This window comes from Saimiri boliviensis, chromosome 3 (assembly GCF_048565385.1).
Source record: "Saimiri boliviensis isolate mSaiBol1 chromosome 3, mSaiBol1.pri, whole genome shotgun sequence".
In the NCBI taxonomy this organism is placed as follows: Eukaryota; Metazoa; Chordata; class Mammalia; order Primates; family Cebidae; genus Saimiri; species Saimiri boliviensis.
This window is the reverse complement of record NC_133451.1, coordinates 136040184-136059519: the sequence shown is the minus strand read 5'-3', so window position 1 is coordinate 136059519 and position 19336 is coordinate 136040184. Positions and strand designations below refer to the sequence as shown.

General features: G+C 42.9%; 1 protein-coding gene across 6 annotated transcripts in view; it reads left to right on the top strand.

Annotated features, from left to right (window-relative positions):
* The window catches only part of TMEM131L (transmembrane 131 like), a 177217-nt gene extending 173494 nt beyond the window's left edge, over positions 1-3723 (top strand). For all 6 annotated transcript variants that reach the window (XM_039479164.2, XM_039479163.2, XM_074396807.1 and 3 more), the window contains 3 exons: positions 493-581; positions 1717-1856; positions 2571-3723. In XM_039479164.2, the coding sequence (XP_039335098.1) occupies positions 493-581; positions 1717-1856; positions 2571-2846 (505 nt within the window). In that variant the 3' untranslated portion in view covers positions 2847-3723. The remainder of the gene's footprint in view (positions 1-492; positions 582-1716; positions 1857-2570) is intronic.
* The last annotated feature ends 15613 nt before the right edge of the window (positions 3724-19336 follow it).

The window sequence follows — 19336 nt, the reverse complement described above, 5'->3', positions numbered from 1 at the left end:
CAACTGTACATATAGCCGACTCAGCTTATGACCAAATCGTGTTATGACCGTCTGCGGTCCCGACCGTGGTCGTAAGTCGAGCACTAGCTGTAGTCTTTATAGTTAGAACTTCTCTAAGGTGAATGCTGGTCTCGCTCTGAGTGGACATTTTTAATAGGACATGTTTACGTTTTTCAGATGTGCACAGAGACACTTCAGGGTGTTCCAGCTGTTCTTTCACAGTGCTGATAGAGCCACGGCTTTGTACTCTGTCTCTAGTTAGACTTACAAACATGGTGACAAAGGAGGTGTGTTCCTAGTCCACGCCATCCATCCCGCACGTGGTGTGTCATTAGTGGTGAGCACTTAGTAAGTCTTTGATTCTGTGACTTGAGAAAGTACATCTTTTATTTTCCAAAATTGGGGAATTCACAGTGATTAGGATGCTAGGCGATGAAATCATTTTCCTTTTTCTTTATTTGATGTCTTGACCACTTTTTTTTTTTGTGGCAGTTTTATTGATTGGAGTGCAACATGCGAAGGCCAGTTTTCCAGCGCATACTGTCCGTTGGAATTGAACGATTACAATGCCTTTCCAGAAGGTAAGAGCTCTTCAGACAATCCCAGTGCCATTCTTTTATTCTCAGAAGGTCAAAGCCGGAAGTGTGTGGACTTCGAAGAACGTACCATTTAACAGTGAGCAGACTTTGAGAATGAGCTTACCGTAGACCGCTGAATGGCTTCATGTGGATCCAATTGGCACTGATGCCATATATAACTTTATATGACCCTCAAAAAGCCCTCCCAATTTGGGTGTCTGGGGGCTTCAAAGATGAGTCTAATCCATTTAGTCCTTCTAGTTAGGTAGAACTGGGTCATTTGGATCTGTGGGAGGTAACATTGCTGGTTATCCATCGGGAGGCTGGGGACTTTAGCTGCTTGCTCTTCTTTTTAGGCAGGCGAGTCCCGTGTGAAATGGAAACGCTGGCCTGCTTCCCATTAGGTCCTTACTCCTCTGCCCTTGGGTGGTGCTGCGGAAGGAAGGAAAGGAGCTTGGAGGGGAGATTGTGGAAAATTGCAGATGCTTGGGCTCAACCATCTGTAATAATAAAGAGAGCTATGAGATTTCCCTGGTCAGCTGGAAAATGCTCTATTGTGCATTACTGTTGGATCATGGTTTCTTATGCTAGAGTTGCCTTTTCAGGAAAGGGATGTTCATTCTTACCTAATTTTGGTCCATGCATTGCTCCATGCTAACCACAAGGGGGTGCTTCGGGAATACGCTTATGATTGTGAGGCTCTGTGTTCATGATGTTCTTAATGCTGTCTAAGGAGTCCTTGGTTTCGGATTGCTTTATCAGCACATATGATATATGTGTTGGTGGCTGAGGTTGGCATGGCAGGTAATAAAAACATTCTAAAGACTGGCAAGAATCTTGATGCTATTTAGATCGCTAGTAGTATCTTAGTGTACTCTGTGTAATAGAAAAATTTCCATCAAGTGATCAAACAGAGAAAAACAAGCCCAGAGGAAGACCTTCCACATTGAGGGCTTCCCAGGTTGCGTGTCTGATAAACAGTTTTAATCTTGAGAATGACATTGAAACAACTCTCCTGGTCCACATGGACCAAGTATTTATGTCCGTATAGCAAGGCCTTGAAAGCTTTTTAGCCTGAGTGAGAATTCAGTTCTCAATGAAAATGTTTACCTATGATGATATTCTCCATTCTTTGTAGAAAACATGAACTATCCCAATGGCTTCCCCTGTCCTGCCGAAGTACAGACAGACTTTATGGATCACAACTCACAGTCTACCTGGAACACCCCGCCCAACATACCTGCTGCCTGGGGACATGCCAGTTTCATCAGCTCTCCGGTCAGTGTTGCCCGTCCTGTGCTGGGAAGCCCTGGGAAGCTCTGAACTATTTCCAGTGCTTCCTTAAGCTTGGTCTCAGCTAGCTTTAGCGTTAGGTTCAGACTAGCCAAAACCTGGCTTGTTTCTTTTACATCACAGAAGCCAGGGCTGGCCACCCTCTGCAGGAAACTAACATGTAATAATCAGATGGGTGCGATCTTGCAGACATTGACATTCTGGCCACCCCAAATGAAAAACATCCCAAAATGCACCAAGCAGTGGTCCTTTGTAGATAAAATTGAACATGGGCCAGCCCTCTGTGTGACACAGCTGTCTTTATGTGGATTCACTTGGTCTTTACATCAGTGGTAAGAGATGAAAGTCCCAGAAAGGTCAGTGGGTGGTCAGGCTTCCAGCACTCCCTGCCTGTGAGTACGGCTTTCCTGCTCACAGCTTCTCCTTTCACTTCCGCTTGACCCTCGTTTTTGTGTTTTTCCAGATAGAGGGTATTTGGTCTGTGGGTTCTTCCTTGGGTTGCAAATAAGTTTATACCATGACATGAGGATTTCACAGCCTTTCCTTTGAGAAAAAATGGAGTTAACCCAGATTTAAATTGAGAGTAGTCTAATAACTTCCAAGTAGCTCAATACCATTGTAGTATTCAGTGTTAACATTACCTTTCTAAGGCTTCTTCTTTTTCTTTTACTTATTTTTCCTTCCTCATTTATACTTCAGCCCTACCTCACAAGCACCCGAAGCTTGTCTCCAATGTCTGGACTTTTTGGTTCCATCTGGGCTCCACAAAGCGATGTGTATGAAAACTGCTGCCCCATCAACCCCACCACGGAACATTCAACTCACATGGAAAACCAAGCGGTCATGTGCAAGGAGTACTACCCAGGGTTTAACCCATTTCGTGCCTACATGAACCTGGACATATGGACTGCCACAGCAAATAGGAATGCAAATTTCCCACTGTCTAGAGACTCCAGTTACTGTGGGAATGTGTGAAAAGAATCGAATTTTTAAACAATGTGAATAAAGAGGCTTGTGTTTTCATTACTAGTGTAAACTGGTTATTGAGCTAGATTATGACATTGGTGGATATTTTGGCACTTTTATATGAAAATAAATTTTTTATTGAAATCTGGGTGCTCTATTTTTTTTGAACTCCACATAAATAAGTGGTAGAAACAAAGCATCCATATGTCAGAGATCTTTCAAAAGTCAAGAAGGGTGTCAGACATGCCACATGTTTTAAATCTGAACAAGGGAGACGCCTAAGAAGGTAGGAGTTGAGCAAGAAATTGCTGCTATGGTTTTCTTCCCCTGAGCTTCGCAGCCACCTGGGGAGCTTTCAAAAAATGAAGTTGCTCAGGTGCTGGTCCCAGAGATTCTAGTTTAATTGATCTGTGGCTCAGACAATGGGGATTTTTAAAAAAGTTTTCTGGATTATAATGAGCAGCCAGTGTTGAGAACTGCTAGAAAGCCCAGCGTAGCAAGTCACTTGCTTGGGCGGACTGTGCTTGGGGGTGCCACGTGGGGTTTTTTCGAGTCCTGGTGTGTTGCTGGGATGAACCAGAGGTCCCTAGAGCTGTTCTCTCCTTCCCACTTAACAGCAAGGGCTGTTCGTCCATCATGCCAGTCCTTGAGGGCAATGACAGCAGCAGGGACATTCTGGTAAGTGTGTGGTTTTCCTCCCAGTGAGCAGGCTAACCCCGAGGACAGGAACCTAGGGCAGGTTAGGTAGGTGATGCATGTTTTGCCAGATCAGTTTGTATCTGCTTGTCACTGATCTTAGAAGTCCATTTTATGGTGGAATTATCTATTTGCATGTATAAACTTTGAAAATGTTTTTAAGTTTTAATAAAGTTATTTTTACATGTTGTTTTGTCTTTATATTAGAAATTCTATAGGTGTGATATCTTTTTTCAAATTTAAATATATATATATATATATATATATATATATATATATATATATATATAATTGCATTTTAGGTTCTGGGGTACATGTGCAGAACATGCAGGATTGTTGCATAGGTACAAACATGGCAATGTGGTTTGCTGCCTCCATCCCTCCGTCACCTATATCTGGCATTTCTCCCCATGTTATCCTTCCCCAACTCCCTACCCCCCACTGTCCCTCTCCTAGCCACCCCCAACAACAGGACCCAGTGTGTGATGCTCCCCTCCCTGTGTCCATGTGTTCTCATTGTTCAACACCCATCTATGAGTGAGAACATGCAGTATATGATTTTCTGTTCTTGTATCAGTTTGCTGAGAATGGTGGTTTCCAGATTGATTCATGTCCCTACAAGGGACATGAATTCATCGTTTTTTTATGGCTGTATAGTATTCCGTGGTGTATATGTGCTACATTTTCCTTGTCCAGTCTATCATCGGTGGGCATTTGGGGTGGTTCCAGGTCTTTGCTATTGTAAACAGTGCTGCAATGAACATATGTGTGCATGTGTCTTTATAATACAATGATTTATAACTCTTTGGATATATCCCCAGTAATGGGATTGCTGGGTCAAATGGGATTTCTATTTCTAGGTCCTTGAGGAATCACCACACTGGCTTCCACAATGGTTGAACTAATTTACACTCCCATCAACAGTGTAAAATTGTTCCTATTTCTCCACATTCTCTCCAGCATCTGTTGTCTCCAGATTTTTTTAATGATTTCTATTCTAACTGGCATGAGATGATATCTCAATGTGGTTTTAATTTGCTTTTCTCTAATGACCAGTGATGATGAGCATTTTTTCATATGTTTGTTGACCTCATATATGTCTTCTTTTGAAAAGTGTCTGTTCATATCCTTTGCCCACTTTCGAATGGGTATGTTTGTTTTTTTCTTGTAAATCTGTTTTAGTTCTTTGTAGATTCTGGATATTAGCCCTTTGTCCAATGGGTAGATTGCAAAAAATTTTTCCCATTCTGTTGGTTGCTGGTTCACTCTAATGATTGTTTCTTTTGCTGTGCAGAAGCTCTGGAGTTTAATTAGATCCCATTTGTCTATTTTGGCTTTTATTGTCAATGCTTTTGGTGTTTTAGTCATGAAGTCCTTGCCTATGCCTATGTCCTGAATGGTTTTGCCTAGGTTTTCTTCTAGGGTTTTTGTGGTGTTGGGTCTTATGTTTAAGTCTTTAATCCATCTGGAGTTAATTTTAGTGTAAGGTGTCAGGAAGGGGTCCAGTTTCTGCTTTCTGCCCATGGCTAGCCAGTTTTCCCAACACCATTTATTAAACAGGGAATCGTTTTCTCATTGCTTGTTTTTGTCAGGTTCGTCAAAGATCAGATGGTTGTAGATGTGTGGCATTACCTCTGAGGCCTCTGTTCTGTTCCATTGGTCTATATGTCTGTTTTGGTACCAGTACCATGTTGTTTTGAGTACTGTAGCCTTGTAGTATAGTTTGAAGTCAGGTAGTGTGATGCCTCCAGCTTTGTTCCTTTTGCTTAGAATTGACTTGGCTATGCGGGCTCTCTTTTGGTTCCATGTGAAGTTTAAGGTGGTTTTTTCCAGTTCTGTGAAGAGGGTCGTAGGTGGCTTGATGGGGGATAGTGTTGAATCTATAAATTACTTTGGGCAGTATGGCCGTTTTCACAATATTGATTTTTCCTAACCATGAGCATGGAATGTTTTTCCATCTGTTTGTGTCCTGTCTTATTTCCTTGAGCAGTGGTTTGTAGTTCTCCTTGAAGAGATCCTTTATGTTTCTTGTTAGTTGTATTTCTAGGTATTTTATTCTCTTTGTAGCAATTGTGAATGGCAGTTCATTCTTGATTTGGCTCTTTTAAAGTCTGTTATTGGTATATAGGAATGCTTGTGATTTCTGCACATTGATTTTGTATCCTAAGACTTTGCCGAAGTTGCTTATCAGTTTCAGGAGATTTTGGGCTGAGACGATGGGGTCTTCTAAATATACAATCATGTCATCTGCAAATAGAGACAATTTGATTTCCTCCTTTCCTAATTTGTGGGGAACACTCCCGTGTGAGACCCCTAAAAGGCGTGAGTCTCACTATACGGTGAGTTTGATCCCAAACACAGTTTCCTACTGGAGGCAGTCGAGCTATCCGGAAATATAGGAACTGAAAGATGAATGATCAGTTTCTAATATCAACCGCAATGTCGTTTGGGCCTAAAACTATGCGTTGCTGCTAGACCGAGTGACCCTCTGCAGGCAACCGGCTCCGGCTTTTAACCTTTTTATGACTCTCTTTAAGAATAAGTTTTAACCTTTTCTTTACTTACCTGACTGCCTAATGGTTTAACTGTCGATATTTGCAAAGCAAATGCCACCATAAGGGATGGCTTTGATTCCTGACTCAGAGATTCCTGAATGGGGAAGTTGAGTTACGTTGAGTTAGGAGTAGACAAAGGAGAATCCGGTTAAGAGATATTCTGATGAGCAAAACCAGAAAACCTTTTCACATCTCAGTTCTAAAACAAGATCAAACCGGAGATACCTGCAGCCAGGAGGAATAATGTTCGGATGTAAACAAGCTTTGTGATTACAGGAAATTCTGTTACTTTTTGCAACCACTGATTGCATATCTGACTTCTCTATTGTATAGGCCATGTAAGGTATACATTTGCATTTCCTCTTGCAACCATTGTGTATCTGATTTCTCTCTTGTATAGGCCATGTAAGGTGTACATTTGCATTTCCTCTTGCTATGACGTAAACCAGAGCCAAGAAAGTGTATTTATTCCTGGCCTTTGAAAAATAAAATTTGCTGTTTAGGCACAGCCTATCAGCCCTCCAGACGCCTCGCTTTCTCTCTGTCTGTCTTTATTAATTTTCCAGGCGCACTCCCTCTTCCAGGTATTGGGACTCTCTTGCAGGTCGAGAGACCCTCGGGCAGACGTGCCTACCCGTCCGGACGGTCCACGACACTAATTGAATACCCTTTATTTCTTTTTCTTGCCTGATTGCTCTGGCTACAACTTCCAATACTATGTTGAATAGGAGGGTGAGAGAGGGCATCCTTGTCTAGTGCCAGATTTCAAAGGGAATGCTTCTAGTTTTTGCCCATTCAGAATGATATTGGTTGTGGGTTTGTTGTAAATAGCTTTTATTATTTTGAGATATGTTCCTTGGATACCTAGTTTATTGAGACTTTTTAGCCTAAAGGGCTGTTGAATTTTGTCAAAGGCCTTCTCTGCATCTATTGAGATAATAATGTGGTTTTTGTCTTTGATTCTGTTTATGTGGTGAATTAAGTTTATAGACTTGCATATGTTGAACCAGCCTTGCATCCCCAGAGTGAAGCCTACTTGGTCATGGTGGATAAGCTTTTTGATGTGCTGTTGCAATCAGTTTGCCAGTATTTTATTGAAGATTTTTGCATCTATGTTCATCATGGATATTGGCCTGAAGTTTTCTTTTCTTATTGAGTCTCTGCCGGGTTTTGGTATCAGGATGATGTTGGTCTCATAAAATGATTTGGGAAGGATTCCCTCTTCTAGCATTGTTTGGAATAGTTTCAGAAGGAATGGTACCAGCTCCTCTTTGTATGTCTGGAAGAATTCAGCTGTGAATCCATCTGGACCTGGGCTTTTTTTGGTTGGTAGGCTATTAATTGCTGCCTCAACTTCAGCCCTTGTTATTGGTCTATTCAGGGTTTCCACTTCTTCCTGGTTTAGGCTTGGGATGGTTCAAGTGTCCAGGAATTTATCCATTTCTTCCAGGTTTACTGGTTTATGTGCATAGAGTTGTTTATAGTAATCTCTGATGGTAGTTTGTATTTCTGTGGAATCTGTGATGATATCCCCATTATCGTTTTTTTTTGTTTGTTTGTTTGTTTTGTTTTGTTTTTGCATCTATTTGATTCTTCTCTCTTTTCTTTTTTATTAATCTGGCTAGTGGTCTATTTTGTTGATCTTTTCAAAAACCAGCTCCTTGATTTATTGATTTTTTGAAGGTTTTTTGTTTGTCTCTACCTCCTTCAATTCTGCTCTGATCTTAGTTATTTCTTGCCTTCTGCTAGCTTTTTTTTTTTTAATCTTTCTCCTCGAGCTCTTTCAATTTTGACAATACAGTGTTGATTTTAGATCTTTCCTTGCTTCTTGTGTGGGCAATTATTGCTATAAATTTTCCTCTAAACACTGCTTTAAATGTATCCCAGCGATTCTTGTACGTCATGTCTTGTTTCTCATTGGTTTTGAAGAACCTCTTTATTTCTGCTTTCATTTTGTCGTTTATCCAGTCAACATTCAAGAGCCAGTTATTCAGTTTCCATGAAGTTGTGTGGTTCAGAGTGAGTTTCTTAATCCTGAGTTCTAATTTGATTGCACTGCGGTCTGAGACACTGTTACGATTTCCATTCTTTTGCATTTGCTGAGGAGTGATTTACTTCCAATTATGTGGTCAGTTTTAGAGTCAGTGTGATATGGTGCTGAGAAGAATGTATATTCTGTGGATTTTGAGTGGAAAGTTCTGTATATGTTTTTAGGTTTGTTTCGTCCAGATCTGAGTTCCAGTCCTGGATATCCTTGTTAATTTTCTGTCTCTTTGATCTGTCTAATATTGACAGTGGAGTGTTAAAGTCTCCCACTATTATAGTGTGGGAGTCTAAGTCTCTTTGTAGGTCACTAAGAACTTGCTTTATGTATCTGGGTGCTCCTGTATTGGGTGCATATATATTTAGGATTGTTAGCTCTTCTTGTTGCATTGATCTTTTACCATTATGTAATGCCCTTCTTTGTCTCTTTTGGTCTTTGTTGGTTTAAAGTCTATTTTATCAGAGACTAGGATTGCAACTCCTGTTTTATTTTGCCCTCCATTTGCTTGGTATATCCTCCTCCATCCCTTTATTTTGAGCCTATGTGTATCCTTGCATGTAAGATGGGTTTCCTGGATACAGCACACCAATGGGTTTTGACTTTTTATCCAATTTGCCAGTCTGTGTCTTTTGATTGGGGCATTTAGCACATTTACATTTAAGGTTAATATTGTTATGTGTGAATTTGATCCTGCCATTTTGATGCTAGCTGGCTGTTTTGCCTGTTAGTTGATGCAGTTTCTTCATTGTGTCGATGCTCTTTACCATTTGGTATGTTTTTGGAGTGGCTGGTACTGGTTCTTTTTTTTCTGTGTTTAGTGCTTCTTTCAGAAGCTTTTATAAGGCAGGCCTGGTGGTGCTCATAAAGGATTTTATTCATATGAAGCTTAGTTTGGCTGGATGTGAAATTCTAGGTTGAAAGTTCTTTTCTTTCAGATGTTGAATATTGGCCCCCACTCTCTTCTGGTGTGTAGGGTTTCTGCAGAGAGATCTGCTGTGAGTCTGATGAGCTTCTTTTTGTGGGTAACCCAACCTTTCTTTCTGGCTTCCCTTAGCATTTTTTCCTTCATTTCAACCCTGGTGAATCTGATGATTATGTGCCTTGGGGTTGCTCTTCTTGAGGAATATGTTTGTGGTGGTCTCTGTATTTCCTGGACTTAACTATTGGCCTGCCTTGCTAGTTTGGGGAAGTTCTCCTGGATAATATCCTGAAGAGAGTTTTCCAGCTTGGATTCATTTTCACCGTCACATTTAGGTACACCTATCAAGCATAGATTAGGTCATTTCACATTTCTTGGAGGCTTTGTTCATTTCTTTTTACTCTTTTTTCTATAATCTTGCCTTCTCATTTTATTTCATTGAGTTGATCTTCAATCTCTGATATCCTTTCTTCTGCTTGGTTGATTCGGCTATTGAAACTTGTGTGTGCTTTGTGAAGTTCTCATGTTTTTCAGCTTGATCAGTTCATTTATATTTCATTATATATCAGTTCATATATATTCTATATATAAACAGCTGTATTCTAAGCTGTTTATTCTTGTTAGCTTTTCATCAAACCTTTTTCCTAGGTTATTAGTTTCTTTGCATTGGGTTAGAACATGTTCTTTCAGCTCAGAGAAATTTGTTATTACCCGCTTTCTGAAGCCTGTTTCTGTCAATTCATCAGACTTATTCTCCATCCAGCCTTGTTCCCTTGCTGGTGAGGAGTTGTGATCCCTTGGAGGAGGAGAGGCATTCTGGTTTGGGGTGTTTTCATCCCTTTTGTGCTGGTTTCTTCCCATCTTTGTGGATTTATCTACCTGTGGTCTTTGTAGTTGGTGAATGGGGTCTCTAAGTGGACGTTCTTTGTGTTGATGATTAAGTTATTTCTGTTTTTTAGTTTTCCTTCTAACAGTCAGGGCCGTCTGCTGGAGGTTCACTCCAGATCCTGCTTGCCTGGGGATCACCTGCAGTGGCTGCAGAACAGTAAGGGTTGCTGCCAGTTTCTTCTTCTGTTATCTTTGTCCCAGAAGGATACCCACCAGATGTCAGCCTGAGCTTTCCTTTATGAGGTGTCTCTTTGGATATTTAGGGGTCAGGGAGCAGCTTGAGGAGACATTCCATCTCATATAGGAGCTCAAGTGCTGAGCTGTGAGCTCTATGGTTCCATTCAGAGCTGCTGGGCAGATACGTTTAAGTCTGCTGCAGCAGAACTCATAAATGCCTTTTTTTCCCCAGATGCTCTGTCCTGGAAAGGTTGGGCTTTATTTATAAGTTCCTGACATGCTGCTGCCTTTTTTCAGAGATGCTTTGCCCAGCAAGGAAGTAGCCTAGTCACAGTCTGCCAGCAGAGGTGTCGCTGATCTGCCATGGGCTCTGCCCAGCTGCTTTGTGTAGTTCCTTGCAGTTTTGTTTGTAGAGGTACAGTTAGAACTGCCTCAGCAATGTCTGCCTCAGTAATGGTGGACTGTCTCTAATGGTGGACTGCCTCGGTAATGACAAACTGCCTCAGTAATGGTGGATGCCCTTCCCCCACAGAGCTGGACTGTCCCAGGTCCAGCTGTGCTTGCTGTGAAACTCTCAATCCAGAGCATTTCAGATTGCTGGTCTTTGTGAGAGTGGGATCCACTGAGCCAGATTATCTGGCTCCCTGTTTCAGCCCCTCTTTTTTTCAGTTGAATGGGCGACTGTGCCTCCCAGGTGTTCCAGGCACCAGTTGAAATGGCCACCTAGATTTGTGTGAGTTTTTGTATGGAGACCTGCTGCTCCGGCTGAAACAGCCATGCTGGAGACTTGTGGCACTTTTCCACCCTGGAATCTCCTGGTCTGTGGGCAGTAAAAATTGGAAATTGGAAAATTGGAAATGCAGTGATCACTTATCTTCTGTGTTCTTGCTGGGAACTTCACTCCAGAGTTGTTCCTGTTCGGCTGTCTTGGATTGTCTCCAGTGTGATTTCTGAGTAGAATGCAGGGTTTACTTGCTTTGAGTTTATTTCTCGTTGCTGTGGTTGTGTGGAGGTCTGAGATGAGTGTCTTGGAAGCTTGGGGCTGCCCTTCTGCACAGAGAGGCTCCAGGCATGCACCACCTCTAGAAAATCCTAAGGTTCCCAGGTTAGAATGCTGATCTGCATGAAGCAGACACTCCCCTCCCCCACCCCCAGTATTGAATAACATTAAAAATAACTAGGTTCGGCCAGGTGTGGTGGCTCATGCCTGTAATCCCAGCACTTTGGGAGGCTAAGGCGGGTGGATCATGAGGTCAGGAGATCAAGACCATCCTGGCCAACATTGTTAAACCCAATCTCTACTAAAAATACAAAACTTAGCCAGGTGTGGTGGTGCATGCCTGTAGTCCCAGCTACTCAGGAGGCTGAGGCAGGAGAATCTCTTGAACCTGGGAGGCAGAGGTTGCAGTGAGCCAAGATCATGCCACTGCACTCCAGCCTGGGCGACAGAATGAGACTCTGTCTCAAAAATATAAAATAATTAGATTCTAGGCATATAGCCAAAAGAATTGAAAGCAAGGACTTGCACAGATATTTTCACACCCAGGTTGATGGCAGCATTATTCACAATAGTCAAAAGGTGGAAACAGCCCGGATGTCCATTAACAGATAATGAACAAAGTGTGTGTCCATGCAAAGGCATATCAACCTTCCCTAAAAAAGAATCAAATTCTGATACATGCCACAATATGGACGAACCTCGAAAACATTATGCTAAGTGTAATAAGCCAGACATAAAAGGACAAATAATATATGCTCCCACTTCTATGAGGGATCTAAAGTCAAATTCAGAGAAAGTAGAATCGTGGTTGCCAGGGGCTGGGAGAGGAGGGAATGGGAGTCACCGCTCGCATGTGTACAGAGTTGGTTTGTTTGAGATAATATCAATACGAAGTTCTGCAGATAGATGGTGGTGATGACTCCTATTTCTACTAGAGAGAGTGTGAGACATGAGATGTTATTCTGCTTCGGTGCTATTCTAATTGATTTTTTGACTTTATCGATCCTCATTTCCCTGTCAGGAAAATATGAGAAAGCAAAATAAGATTTTATTGCCCTGTATATACAAAGGGAAGCAAAAATTTCCACTTTTATTGGAATATTATCTTTAGCCCTAAGACTAAAATAATAGGGAAACTGCAAGTTTTTTATTCACTTAGAAATCATTGACCGGATACCTCCTCGGAGATGTCCCCGGGCCATGGATGCAGCAGAGAGCCAAACAGATTGGTCCTGCTACCGGGTCACGTTTCAGAAGGGGAAGGTTAGGGAAGAAAAGGTTTAAACAGTATTTCGGATACTGACGAGTGCTGTGAGAGCAACAAAATGGTGATGTGACGAACTGGGGGAGGCGGCAGCAGGTCCTTCAGACCGGTCAGGGAAAGGCTCTCTGAAGAGGTACATTTGAGGTAAAAACTCGAATAAAAAGAAAGCCAGAGGCCGGACACGATGCCTCACACCTGTAATCCCAGCACTTTGGGAAGCGAAGGCACACAGGTCACCTGAGGTCAGGCTTTTGAGACCAGCCTGGCCAACATGGTGAAACCCCTTTTCTACTAGAAATACAGAAATTAGCCGGGCATGGTGGCAGTCACCTGTAATCCCAGCTACTTGGAAGGCTCAGGCAGGAGAATCACTTCAACCCAGGAGGCAGATGTTGCAATGGCCTGAAAGAGCACGACTGCCTTCCAGCTTGGGCAACACAGCAAGACTCTGTCTCAAAAACAAAAACAAAAACAAAAACAAAAACAAAAAACCACCAAGATCCCTGGGCAAAGCTTCCTAAAAGAGCAAACAGCAAGTGCAAAGTCCCCGAGGCAGGAGGCCACCTCCATAAAGCCTTGTAGCCACCAAAAAGAGGATAGGTTTTACTCAAAGTGCAATGAGGAGTCGTTGGAGCATTTTTTGTGAGACAGGGTCTCACACTGTCACCCAGGCTGGAGTGCAGTGGTACAATCATGGCTCACTACAGCCTTCAGCTCCTGGGCTCAAGCAACCTTCCCACCTCAGACCCTGAGAGTAGCTGGATCTACAGGGGTGCACCAACCACACCCTGCTAATTTTTGTATTTTTTGTAGAGATTGGGTTTCACCAAGTTTCTCAGCCTGGTCTTGAACTCCTGGTCTCAAGTGATCAGCCCTCCTCGGCCTCCCAAATTGCTGGGATTACAGGTGGGAGCTATCAAAACCAGCCCATTGGAGGTTTTTAAGTGAGAAAGAACATTATCTGACTTCAATTTTTTGAAAGTCAGCTGGCAGTTGAGTGGAGAAAGGATGCTGGGAGTTCAGGAGTAACATAACGCCAGTTCAAAGTCAGCGGCAACCGTGGAGATGATGGCGGATGGGCTTGTTACATAGGCACAGACAGGCTGGTGGGGTGGGGTTGAGGGGGTGTAGGAAGGCAAGAAATCCTGGCTGGGCCTTGAGACCTGGGTCCTGGGCTGGGAGGAAGCACCTCTGGGGAGGATCTGGTGGGAGGTGGACGGAGCGTTGTGGGTGGGCATGTTCCACCTGAAAGGCTTAACAGCCACGTGGAGAAGCAGACAGGCAGTCCGCCCGCAAACCTGAAGCTTGGTGAATTTCCAGGCTGGAGATATCAATGGGACGGCGCAATCGGCCTGTTGACAGTGTCTAAATCGAGGGAGGGAGGGAGCCTCCTGGGGTGGAGCATCTGGGGGCCCAGTGTTGACAGATGGGAAGGAGAGGCAGCTTCGGGAGTAGGGAGGAAGGCTCGCTGATGATGGAGCAGAAGCCACAAAAGGGAGGGAAAGGTCACGTGTGTTGGTGCCACGGACCGAGTCACGTGGACGAGGGGCTGTGCATGCTGGGTGGTGAGTGTCGGTGGCTGGCGTCTTTGCAGCCAGCCCAGCTGGAGTGAGAGGAGGAGAGGACAGAGGTGAGACGGATGCAGAGGCCGCCAACTGGTGAGGAGAGCTGCAAAGCAAGGCAGCCACGGGAGGGGTGTGAGGCTGGCGGTGGGACATTGCTGGGGGCTGGGAACCAAGGCTCAAGCTGAGGCCTGAGCATGAACTGGAGCAGGAACGCTTCCCACTTTGGAATGGGTGCAGGAGTGTGAGCAGGTGGATTTCATGACGGGAAGAGAAGCTTTAGCTGCGTGCACGCTTCTCAGCTTGCAGACTGGATTTTTCCGCCTCCCCTGTACCCACTTGGGACTGTGTTGCTCGTGAGCAGAAGTGATGGGTCAACTCTAAGGAAGGGGTATGCCCTTCCCTTTCCCTCTTTCTACCGGGAGAAGTACTCAGGAGACTGGGTGCTAATGAGAACAGCACACCAGGGCCTTGCTAAAAGAGTGGTCTGTCCACTCATTGACTTCACCCAAGGCTTGTTAGAAATGCGGATTTACCGCACCTGAATTCTCATTTCAGCAGGCTCCTCAGGTGATTTGCACGTCAGAGCCTAAGGAGCATTGCTATAGGGGAAGGATCAGTAGATTATGGCCTGTGGCCTGCTTCTTGAATAAAATTGTATTAGAACACAAAATTCAGTTACCTGCTAATACAGAGTTTTGACAGGCACAGCCTAAGATATTACTCTCTGGCCCTTTACAGAAAGTTTGCCGACTCCTGCTCCAGGGTATAGAAGAGCAGCAAGATACGTGCCTGGGCCTCCTAAACCATAGGGGTCTCTGCCTTTCTTAGCCCTGGACTCCTGCCCCTGGGACTGAAATGGAAAAGAAATAGATTGTCTTGTTTGTTGGGGATCTGTGTTGCAGCACCAGAACTAATACAGCCTTGCCTGCCTGTCTGATTTGTCCGTAGTACCCATGGTAGTATCTGCTGTACAGCAGTGTGTATGTGAAGGAAAAAGTATGAGGAAAGATACAATTACATAGTGGTTAAAGAAGTGAGTCTTTTTTTCTGAGACAGAGTCTTACTGTGTTGCCCAGGCTGGAGGGTAGTGGTGCGATCATGGTTCACTGCAGACTTTAGCTGCTGGGATTAGTGAGCTTCCCACCTTAGCCTCTCAAGTAGCTGGGACTACAGGTGCAAGCCACCATGCCCGGCTAATTGTTTTAAATTTATTTTTGTAGAGACAGGGTTTTGCCATGTTGCCAGGCTGGTCTTGAACTCCTGGCTCAACTGATCTGCCCTCCTTGGCCTCTCAAAGTGTTGGGATTTATAGGTGTGAGCCACCTTGCCCAGCCAGAAGTGAGTTTTAATTACTAGAGAATGTTCCAATTATCCTATGGTTGGGAGACAAAGTACCACAGGCAAAGACAGAAAAAAAAATATGTTACTACAGTCCTTACGATGTGAACTTTCACACACCAGTCTCCAGATATACGTCCACGTGACACTAGTACACATTGGATTATGCTCATGCTGGGGAAAATGAGAACCACTTGAGTAATAAAGGAGGCAGAAGAGAAAACCAACGCTGGTTTCCAGAACTTTCCATTTTAGTAGAGGCCCCATTAGACAGCATATTCTTTGGGGCCAGGCTGCCTGGGTTCTGACTCTAGCTTCACCGCATATTTAACCTCTCCACGCCTCAGTTTCCTCTTCTGTAAAATGGGGATGATAATAGCAACATACCTCACAAAGTTGTGAAGATTAAATGAATTAGCATTTGGATGGTGCTTGGCACATAGTGCCCCTAATTAACTACCTTATTGAAACAGGCTAAACTTTCCCATGAGCGGGGTACCCACAGAACTGAAGCTGGAGAACTGACAATGAAACGCACCTGCTACCTGCAAACCAACCCCTCTTCCTTACCCCTCCCGAATTCCCATTTCCCGACAGTGGTTACAATGAGACACTAGACCCCTCATTCAACCGCCTGCTGCCTGTTGACCTAGTCATCTCCCTTGCCCTGCCTGTTTTCCTTCTTTGCTATATAAATCGTTAACTTTAGTTCTGGGGAAGGAACAGATTGGAGGCTTGGCTTCTGTCTCTTTGGCTGACATCACCCACAGTGTAATAAAGCCTTCTTCTCTGGCGACGCTTGTCATCTCAGTGATTGACTATCTATCTGGTGAGCAATGGGGCCTAGACGGAACCAGGGGCCGTTTTGGTAGCATCGTTCCTTATAATTGCTATTATCAATTTAAATGAAAACATGAAACAACAGGAAAAATATAAAATTGAACCTCAGGAAAAAAACAAAACAAGGCCACATTGGTTGGGCAAGCAAGGGAGGTCCTTTTATGCATTGTGGGATGGGATTATAAATTGGTTGATTGGCCGTATATGTGCGGTACCTGAAAAACTTCTAGGAATTAACTCCTAAGGAAAATAGCAAAAGAGATGCACAAAAATTAGATATTAGTTTTCTTTTTTTAAAAAAATGCATTCATTGCCGGGCGTGGTGGCTCAAGCCTGTAATCCCAGCACTTTGGGAGGCCGAGGCGGGTGGATCACGAGGTCGAGAGATCGAGACCAACCTGGTCAACATGGTGAAACCCCGTCTCTACTAAAAATACAAAAAAAAAAAAAATTAGCTGGGCATGGTGGTGTGTGCCTGTAATCCCAGCTACTCAGGAGGCTGAGGCAGGAGAATTGCCTGAACCCAGGAGGCGGAGGTTGCGGTGAGCCGAGATCGCGCCATTGCACTCCAGCCTGGGTAACAAGAGCGAAACTCCGTCTCAAAAAAAAAAAAAAAAAAAAAAAGCATTCATTATTGTAACCAGCATTTCTCAAAATAGGCTTATAGCATTTAATAATGAAAATACATACAACAAAAACATTGTTTAGATAGAAACATATATTTTAAAATGTACTAGTAAGTATGAAAATCAAAACACAATTCCTAAAGTAGTGTTTTATTTTTTCTCCATTACTGGATCTTTCCCCATTCGGAAGCTTGCTTCATGTTTTTTAAACCTGAGCAAAGATGACATGAATTCATGCACGTTATGCAACATAAAGAACAAAACTGGCTGTGCAGTAGCCCACACCTGTAATCCCAGTGCTTTGGGAGGCCATGGTGAGAAGACAGCTTGAGGCCAGGAGTTTGAGACCAGCCTGGGCAACACAGTGAGACCCTGTCTCTAAAAAAAAAAAAAAAAAAAAAAAAAGGAGAAAACCAAAATAAGGCCATAATGGCATAATGGTTGGGCACTCTGGACAGAAAAAAAGTGATTGTACTGATGTGTAATTTATAATGTATGCTTGATTTTTAAAAAAAGGATTCCATGTTTCATGACTTTTTAAAATGTTTTGCGTGATTCTATGCATGACTTTCAGAGCACAATGATCATGTCTACTTAATTTTCTTCAAAATTTAAGAGAAAAATCTTTTACTTGAAAGGGTGAAATGGGAGGATTGCTTGAGGCTAGGAGTTGGAGAACAGTCTGGGCAACATAGGGAGACTTTGTCTCTACAAAAAATATAAATAAAAAATAAAAAGAGAAAGCTCCTAAGACTTCACACAGTAGGGTTTCCTGCTAAAATAACTGGTTACTGACGATTTCGTGCAGTTCACTAAATTAACTGATGACTTTTTTTGCAGCTTTTATCTTTGGAACTTCTGCCACTCATCTCTCTGCTTTCACTTTGCGTGTCCACAGTCTGACTGTGATTATATAATTATTAAAGGTATAGTCTATGTTGCCCCCTAGTGATTAAAATGAATACAGGAAAAATCACGTAGACTCCTCAGCTATTCAGAGCTGTGGATAGGCTTCTTATGCAGAATCTACCCACTACTTTCCATTATTTTATTGTTTAAGTTCTTTAATAGCTTGAGTTTTTACATTTTATTATATTACACAAGTCCAAGCTAAACTGCTTATTCTGTATAAAAGACAAGCAAAAACAAACCAAGAAAACATAATAAAAGGTTACCAAATAAGAAAAAGAAATACGTCTCCTTTAAAAATTTATTTATAACTCCATTTTTGTGGAATGCTTTTAGCCAGAGAAACAACCTAAATGCATGGTCTGTTAAAAGTTAATTGGCCAGGCATGGTGGCTCATGCCTGTAATTCCAGCATTTTGGGAGGCCAAGGCAGGCAGATCACTTGAGGTCAGGAGTTCGAGATCATCTTGGACAACATGGTGAAACCTTGTCTGTACTAAAATACAAAAATTAACTGGGTGTGGTGGTGTGCATCTGTAATCCAAGCTACTCGGGAGGCTGAAGCAGGAGAATTGCTTGAACCTGGAAGGCAGAGGTTGCAGTGAGCCAAGATGATGCCACTGCACTCCAGCCTGGGTGACAGAGTGAGACTCTAAAAAAAAAAAAAATTAAATTGCTTTTCTTACTTTAGGAAATATAATATGACAAGCAGGATTGAATAGGTCTGAGAATACGCATAGTGATGCTGTCCATGTATTAAGTCTTGTGAGGCCTTCATCTATAAGTTTTTCCTTACCCCCTTGCTGGGTTCCCTGCCACCCCAGCTTTTTTTTAATGACAGGGTCTCTGTTGCCTAGGCTGGATTGTAGCAGCACGATTTTGGCTCACTGCAGCCTTAACCTCCAATGCTCGAATAATCCTCCCACTTTAGCCTTTCAAGTAGCTGGGACCACAGGTATAGGCCACCACACCCAGCTAATTTTTTTTTTTTCTTGTAGAGACAGAGTCTCACTATGTTGCCTAGGCTGTTCTCAAATTCCTGGGCTCAAGTGATTTTCCCACCTAAGCCTCTGAGTAGCTAGGACTACAGGCATGCACCACCACACCCGGCTAACTTTTGTATTATTTCCGTAGAGACATAAAAGGTCTCACTTTGTTGCCCAGGCTGGTCTTGAACTCCTGGGCTCAAGCGGTTCTCCTGCCTGGGCCTCCCAAAGTGCTGAGATTACAAGCCTGAGCCATGTGCTCAATCCTCTTTGATTTTTTGGTTTTTCTTGTTTGCTTTACTCATAGGAAAGAATATATACATTTATAAATCCTGATTCAAAGACTCCTTTTGTGTGAAGGTATTGAGTTTGATTGTTTTTCTCCTTTCATCTGGGTTGTGTGGCCTTTGGGAGATGTGTGTGTGTGAGGGGTAGGATATGTTTTTAATTTTTTTAATTTATATTTTGGTACTGTATGTTGTGAAAGACTTGCTTGTAGTGGATCAATGAACCATCTTTTTGAGGCAGTTTTGTTGAAAATAAAGGTTTTTCTTTGATTTCAAGAATAACCAAATTAAAAACAACGGATTAGTTTTCTATTGCTACCATAAAAAATTCTCACAAACTTAGTGGCTTAAAACAACATAATCTTATCTTAGTATTGTATCAGAAATCTGATACCTGTCTCCCTG